Source organism: Setaria italica, chromosome IX (assembly GCF_000263155.2).
Source record: "Setaria italica strain Yugu1 chromosome IX, Setaria_italica_v2.0, whole genome shotgun sequence".
NCBI classification, from domain to species: Eukaryota; Viridiplantae; Streptophyta; class Magnoliopsida; order Poales; family Poaceae; genus Setaria; species Setaria italica.
Genome location: NC_028458.1, coordinates 8,725,535 through 8,733,554, shown reverse-complemented (window position 1 = coordinate 8,733,554; position 8,020 = coordinate 8,725,535). Strand labels below are relative to the sequence as shown.

General features: G+C 45.6%; 2 protein-coding genes across 2 annotated transcripts; one reads left to right on the top strand and one right to left on the bottom strand.

Moving 5' to 3' along the window:
• The first annotated feature begins 1,598 nt into the window (after positions 1–1,598).
• On the top strand, positions 1,599–4,409 carry LOC101753809 (glycosyltransferase family protein 64 protein C5). The gene is made up of 4 exons (XM_004986250.4): positions 1,599–1,904; positions 1,992–2,114; positions 2,328–2,495; positions 2,616–4,409. The coding sequence occupies exons 1-4, from the start codon at positions 1,647–1,649 to the stop codon at positions 4,293–4,295; spliced, it is 2,229 nt and encodes a 742-aa protein (XP_004986307.1). The 5' UTR covers positions 1,599–1,646; the 3' UTR covers positions 4,296–4,409.
• Positions 4,410–4,567: 158 nt separating this feature from the next.
• LOC101786036 lies at positions 4,568–7,326 on the bottom strand. Its single transcript, XM_004982100.3, has 5 exons — positions 6,941–7,326; positions 6,393–6,526; positions 5,383–5,530; positions 5,163–5,269; positions 4,568–5,068 (listed from the first exon to the last, which is right to left on the bottom strand). The coding sequence occupies exons 1-5, from the start codon at positions 7,254–7,256 to the stop codon at positions 5,027–5,029; spliced, it is 747 nt and encodes a 248-aa protein (XP_004982157.2). The 5' UTR covers positions 7,257–7,326; the 3' UTR covers positions 4,568–5,026.
• Between the last annotated feature and the right edge of the window lie 694 nt (positions 7,327–8,020).

Here is an 8,020-nt window from a genome sequence, read left to right as displayed (position 1 = left end):
GGTATGGCACTAAGCTTTCGCAAGATAATAACAATGTTCCCCGTCAGGAATGTTTGAATGTACCACCCAGAGAAAGAGATGGCTAGTCAGGGTAATTCCATTATGGTCAGCATTGAACAGCTCATCTTTGCATCAGAGGAACTAAGGAATATTTTGATTATAACAGCTCCGCTCAAGCAATTGTAGGTTGGGAAGCATTACTTTGCATAGAGGCAGGCACAAACAGTAAACATAGAATGAGCTCGGCCTAGAATGCCACTACCGAACTTCAGAACTGAATGAGCTTCAGAATAATAAGCTTCAACGGCCTAGAATGCCATTACCAAACTGAATGAACTTCACAACTGAAAGAGCTTCAGAACTGAATGAGTTTGGGTCAAATTGTAGAACGTAGATTCAGAGAGATTTTGTTTGCACTGGATTAAAATGGATTCAAGCGATCGCTAGTCTGGCCTGCTGAGAGCTGCCAAATCACGAGGTGAATCATCTAGCAAATTGGCGCGCGAGTCGAGCCTCCTGTGCGCCGGCGGCGCTCCGGTCAAGCCAATCGAGCTTTCTGTGCGGCAGCGCCGCGGCGGCTACGCGCTGAGTTAGCCAAGCCGTATGAGCATGCAAGCCGTTCCTACTTCCTACTTTCTCCTCAGGCGCGCGTCCAATCCGCTTTGTGGCCATGCGGCAGAAATCGAGGCAGGGCTGCACGGAGGGCTCTTTGCAGTCCTCCTGCACCGAATTTTTTTCCGCAACGTGTTTACCCACGAGGTGTTCGACAATAGCCGGTCGTGTATTTCTGAGGTGGAGGGGGGATAGCATGATGGAAGAGATGAATCAAGTTACATTGTTTTTGCTTTAGCAGACCGATATCGCACAACTTTAGCATTTGCAGACAGTGACATCTATACTACTATCTGTAACAATTAATATTGTAAACAAGTGCCGATGAATGAATCATCTTTTGTATTTGTAGTACCTCTGCATAAACTTCGCCCAAAAATGCTAACTGATAAATGGCGTTGCCACCTGGGCCGATGATTTCAAAATGCAGTCAGTATCCAAAAGCCTAGTGCTAACATACGTTTCTTCCAACGAAATAAAGATGGCGTAGTTGTTTTTAGATAAGTAGTACTGCCAATACTTTTAAATTTTGTTCTAGCTGATCTCACTACAGTTTATTGTTCTAAAGTGCTGTATTATGTGGAGCTGCAGTGTGTCCTGGGCTGTTGCTAGCTGGCTGCTGATGAATATGTTTTGGTTAAATTTTTTTTTTTGAATCGAAATATGTTTTGGTTATTAATGTGACACGGTAAGCGCAGATCTGGTTCCAAAAAAACATTGAGCTCAGATGAAGAGATAAAACCCTGGTTACCATTTACCAACACGGTCAAAGCAGCAGCAGGCCTCGGCGGCTGGGCCAAAAAGCATGTTCATCATGCTCAAGACAATATTGTTTACGGCCGGACGGCTGGGCCAAAACAATAACTCGTCAACTCGCAATTCAGCAGGCCCGTCCTTGCGCAAGTTCGAACTGTGTGCGACTCCACAGAGGGCCCAAAGTCACCATTGTGTACCAAAGGCCTGTTGGGTTTAAGAGAGAGAGAGAGAGAGAGAGCGAGGCGCACGTGGCGATCTCTCTTCTCTAACCGCCGCCGATGCAGTCGTCACCCCCGCTGCCGGCGACGGCGGCGGGAGCTCATCGCCGCCGCCAGCCTCCAGCGCCCTCCGCGCCCGCCTACCTCGCCGCGGCGCTGACGTTCCTCGTTCTCGCAGCGCTCGCCTACTCCCGCGCCGCCTTCCCCCACTTCCCGCACCCTCCGGCCACCCGCCGGTGCCGCCCCGACGCCGAGGGCTCCTGGTCGGCCGGCGTATTCCTCGGGGACTCCCCCTTCTCCCTCAAGCCCATCGAACACGTAACCAGCACCCCCCTGCCCCCCGAGTTAATCCCGTTCCCCCTCCCCTCGTGGTGGTTCTGTTTAACTTGGTTTTTGTGGCCGCAGTGGGGGATCTCCAGCGGCGGTGGAGCGGCGTGGCCGGTGGCGAACCCAGTGGTGACGTGCGCGGACTTGGAGGGGGCTGGATTTCCCAGCAGCTTCGTCGCCAACCCCTTTCTCTTCATCCAGGTTTGGAGCTTTGCTGGCTTTCCTAGTCTTAGCACTTTATTGGGAGGAATTTACCATGCAGATACGGGACTGTCATGAAGTATTGACTTCGTAATCAGGAATTCAAGATTACCTTAGCGCAATGTCATGATTCTGATGCTCTGTTGTAGTTTCAAAATAGCAGTTTGCAGTTTCTCCTGACTCCTGATGAATGCAAAACTATGATGTGTTTAGGGGGATGCCATTTATATGTTTTTCGAGATGAAAGACCCTGTTACATCACAAGGGAACATTGCTGCTGCCATTAGCAAAGACGCCGGTGCAACATGGCAGCAGCTGGGTGTAGTATTGGATGAGGAGTGGCACCTTTCTTATCCTTACGTGTTTAGCTACGAAAACAAGGTAAATGCTTATTGATATGTTGGAGAATAGTGTGCATTATTGATTCTGGAGAGATAAGCTCCTGTTCTAATTCTTCTTGCATCTTTCTTCATTTTCCTTTTCCTTTGCTTTACTTCACAGACATACATGATGCCTGAAAGCAGCAAAAAAGGGAACCTTATGTTGTATTACGCCGTGGATTTTCCCCTTAAGTGGAAATTAGAAAAAGTCCTTCTGGAGAGGCCACTTGTAGATTCAGTCATCGTAAATTTCCAGGGTACCTATTGGCTTCTTGGATCAGATATAAGTTCTTATGGCTCGAAGCAGAGAGGACTCTGTATTTGGTATAGCAGCTCTCCTCTTGGTCCATGGAACCCACACAAGCAGAATCCAGTTCATAATAATAATGACAACAGGCCGAGTGCCAGAAATGGAGGCAGGCCATTCATTTACAATGGCAATCTTTATCGCATAGGTAAAGACCGTGGTGGTGGATCTTGCTATAGTATCAAAGTGTTCAAAGTTGAAGTCCTGACAGTAAATCTATACAAGGAAGTTGCGGTCCCATTTGTTCTTGATAAACCCCTCAAGGGCCGAAATGCATGGGATGGGGCGAGGTCCCATCACCTTGATATCCAGCAGCTTCCATTAGGGCAGCTTTGGATTGGAGTAATGGATGGAGACAAAGTGCCCTCAGGTGACTCGGTTCATCGCCTGACTATAGGCTACATGTTTTATGGTGTTGCTTCCATTGTAGTTCTGCTTCTTGGTGCGCTTATTGGTGCAATAAAGTGCATCTTACCACTCAGATGGTATTTACCACATACTGAGAAACGGAGAGACACCTTCAATATCGAGAAGCAGGTCTTTCTGTGCCATAAATTTGGTTTGCTTGTATGCAATGTTAACAAGTTGGGATCTCTTATTGGTGGAAGAATTAATTACAGAGCCGGGAAAGGCAGAATTTATATAGCTGTAATAATATTGATATTAGTAATCCTAACCTGTTTTGGGACTCACTACATCTTTGGTGGCAATGGTGCAGAAGATCCATATCCTGTTAAGGGCAGTTACTCACAGTTCACATTGTTGACCATGACATATGATGCCCGACTTTGGAATCTGAAGATGTTTGTGGAGCATTACTCCAAATGTGCATCAGTGAGGGAGATTGTAGTGGTCTGGAACAAAGGTCGACCCCCATCGCAAGGTGAATTGAAGTCGATGGTACCTGTTAGGATCAGAGTTGAAAATAAGAACACACTGAACAACAGATTTAACATAGACAAAGAAATTAAGACGAGAGCTGTTATGGAGCTTGATGATGATATCATGATGACGTGTGATGACTTAGAGCGTGGATTCAAGGTTTGGAGGGAGCACCCTGATAGGATTGTTGGTTACTATCCACGCCTTGCTGAGGGCAGGCCTCTGGAATACCGCAATGAGAGGTATGTTCGACAACAAGGAGGTTATAACATCATACTAACAGGAGCAGCATTTATGGACCATGAGCTGGCCTTTAAGAGGTACTGGAGCAAAGAGGCTGAGATAGGAAGGCAGATTGTTGATAATTTCTTTAATTGTGAGGATGTTCTCCTAAATTTCTTGTTTGCAAATGCAAGCTCGATGAGCACAGTGGAGTATGTAAAACCAGCTTGGGCAATTGACATGTCTAAGTTCTCAGGAGTGGCCATTAGTCGAAACACACAGGCACATTACCATATTAGGAGCAAGTGCCTTTCTATATTTTCAGGAATCTATGGGAATTTAACTTCGAAAAGGTTCTTTAACAGCCGAGGTGATGGCTGGGATGTATAATGACACAGATAGCTAGGTAGTCTTTTCTTGATTTGTAAAAGGCCTGCTTAGCAATGTTTATAAGGTAGTCAGCCAGTATTTGACAAGTGCAATGTGATTCATAGTTTGTAGCTACATCCTTATCTGTAAGTTTTTCAAAGATTCTTCGTTTTGTGTGTGTTATGCCCTTGCATTTACATCCCATTACTAAATTCATTTTCAATTTAACCTTTTTCTGATTGTTAGTCAGAGTTGTACTCGGTCTGGATCAACAATACTGTAATTATGGGTACTGTTCATGCAACTGCAACTCTGTTCTAGAACAACTGATCTCCCTTCAGATAGCCAGAGGTTATCATGAAGTATTCCTGATTATTTAGATTTGTACAATTACAGTACATGACTGATATTACCAAAAAAAAGAGGTCAGGAATTCAGTGTGTACAGTTGTCAGACTTCATTCAATGAGAGATTGGTATGTCTTCACGTTTGTACCCTGCACTTTGATCAGTACAAAGTATCAAGGAAGGTCTTCTTTCTTCTTTAACCAAGTGACAGTAAGCCTACGTTTGTACCCTGCACTTTGATCAGTACAAAGTATCAAGGAAGGTCTTCTTTCTTCTTTAACCAAGTGACAGTAAGCCTACATTTTTCTCATCTTCTTGCAAATGCAGGTCATGTAATTTATGGTACATGATTGAATAATTAGTAGAATCACTGCCACAAGAAGCCATCAAGTCATGCTGCTTGAATCAAAACTTGAAGTTCTTCTTTAGGTAAACCACCACCTCTTGCTGCAAAAAATTGTGGCATAAGGTTCAATGTTCTGTTTTTGTATGCACTAAACCTTCTGTTCTTTCAGGAAGCTGTAAGGTCCAATTTACTTACAATCAAGCAAAGGACGGCGCAGCCTGCAGCTCCAGGAAAAAGTGCATACCAAAATTGCAAATTGTGAAACTTCGGGCCATCAATAAATAAGAGGGGCAAGCTTGCAGCTGCAAGAATTCAGATATAAGCAGCAGTTAAAACAAGAGTTCAGGAAGCCACAGATAAAATACAAACAGTTGGGCAACACAACCAGACTGCATATTTCTCATCGTAGTTTTACCTGGAGGATGTGAAGCGCCTGTGATGGTCATGAATGCTATGCAGGCAGAAAGAGCTGCACCTCTTGCTAACCAGCCTGGCCCAAACAACGAAAGGGCTAATACGCCTAATGCTGCACAACCAATCTGGGCGACGAACATATTGTATTTCTGCAAGTTTTTACCACCTGTGTTAGTATAGATGAAGCACAAGAACTTTTGGTTCGTCATAAGAGTAGATACATGTTTGTACAGTCGCAAGTCGCGAATCAGTTGAAATGCTAATATTGATTATCATAGATGAATTCAGGAGCATTTGATTTGCTGTAAGAGGGTGCTTCAAGTTTCTGAAATCTCGAATCGTCTCAAATGGAAGGCTAAGTGTAAGTAGTATGTAAACAATGCCATTTTACTGTGCTGGAAATCTACACACCTCAACGAAGCATGTGTTTTAATAACACTTGTATTGCTTGAAGTTGAGTTCTTGATGAGCAAAAAAAGTCCCTTTAGCAATACATGATGAAGGCCTTGTTGCTAAAATTACTGTTACTTGCTATATGCTTTTAAGTAGAAATTCTGCTTTCGCGGCTAGATCTCAGTGCTTTGCCTTTACCACCTTCTTAAGTCTGCCACTCTTCGGTTAATTTTATCTTTGCTTTTCCTCGTTTACATTCGGTTACCTTTAAATCAATCATGGTTAATCAGATATGCCCAAGTGATTGTTAGTGGAATATCCTTTTTTATAAATTTAGGAAATTAGAGGATTATTTGAAGAATTTTAAAAAAATGTGAGAAAAGTGCATGGGGGTCATTTATGTACTGTATCTATCATCATACCAAATATTCGGAAAAGGATAACACACTTTTTCAAAAGAAAAATATGAAAGGGCTAAGCTGATTTCAAACATAGCATCTTTTTAACATTCAAGCGTTATCGTGGTCCCCCAAGGCGAACAACTTCTTCCTAGGTTCCTAGTAGCGTCACAAGTATAAATATTGCCTAACTGTATTTAAAATGTGTGTCCACATGAACCTTGGCTGCAGGCGAGTCTGGAGCGCTGAAAAGCACGCAGCAGACCGCTCCAAGGGGCGCAATCGTCAAGGAGACTCCCTTGAACGCCACCATCTGGTCCATTTTCCCCAGTACTGCCATGGCCAAGAATGCTCCTGCATCAAATCAACATTTGCGCAGAAGAAAATAGAGCGTCAGAAGGGAGGCCTTCTCTTCCATAAACTCAGTTCTTAGAACCATGAAACCTCTAGTACTTTGTCAATATGCAAGAAATACTTCTTTTCAGAAGAAAAAAAATATGCAAGAAATACTCCCTCCGTCCCAAATTATTTGTTTTAACTTTTTTAATATATAACTTTTGCTATCCACTTAGATATATATTACGTCTAGATATATAGTATCTGGAAAAACCAAAATGAATAGTAATTTGGGATGAGTAATTGTCATCATCTGGCAGCTCGGCTGCTCAAGTGCTCGTAGCTTCAGACAAGGCGAGCCAGCAAAGCCAGGGAGGACGCGGCCATGACCAGTCAGCCATGGCAAAAATCTCACCGAAGTTTGGAACTCACCAGCGGAAGGCCAGAGCACGTCGCTGATGCTGACGCCGCCAGGCGACGCCGTGGTGACCTTGGCCGCCGCCGCCGCGCTCGCCTCCGCGACGACGACGCGCAGGTCCCTCCGTCTCCGCCGGCCGAAGCCTATCGCATTGCCAGCCTTAACGGAGGCAGGGGAACGGCCCGTCCTGCCGCCGCCATTGGCGCGCAGGAGTGGAGGCAGAAAGGGCGCGTGTGACGCCGCTGCCAGACATTGCTGCACCCTCGCTCGTGCCAGGGCGATGCTGCCGCAGCCAATGCCGGGCAGGCTCTGGCACGGCAGCAGAGCCATCCTCCCTTCCCTCTCTCTCTCTCCTCTCTCTCTCTCTAGGTCTACCCTTTCTCTCTTCCCAAGAGAAGAAGCGCGGGTATTTAAACGAGTAAGATAAGGTGCGAGAGGACGGAGGAGGTGAGCTCTTGGGTGGATGGGAGGAGGCGGGGGGTGGTGAGCTCTTCGGGGCCGTGGAGAGTCGCAGCAGCTGCCCGGACTGAACAGAAAAAACAAACAAAAAAGCAGGCAGTCAGATACTCTGATCATCATGCGCGCCTCCTTGTTTTCTTGCGATTCCGTCTCGGTCCCAAGGGTGACTGGATCACTGCCAAGGCTGCTGTTTTCCCATGCCGTTCATGTGGCCAGGCCGGTGGTGGCAAACTCCCACGCGCGACACGGCGCATCGAATGGCGTGAATCCAAAACCAAGCAAGTGAAGCCTTCAGGACAGCTGAGGATGGTTTGTTCAGTTCCTGTCCGTTCATGAAGATATTTGCAGTCAAATATTGCACACCAGCCACTGAACGGCCGGAAGATGCTGGATGGATCTTGTCGTGCTTGTTAATGGTTCGGAGAGCAAAAGAAACAGCAAGTGCTGGATGAATCTTTCTTGTTATAGGTTCGTTGAGATAACCATGAACCAGTAAGTGCTGGATAAATCTTAAAGTAGTTAAAGGTTCCAAAGAACATTCTGCCCAGGAAAAGGGAGGGGCGTTTTAGCCTTTTAGGTCCCGCAAGGATGTTGCAGACTTGCAGTATTAAAAGGCTACAGTAGAGTACCATATT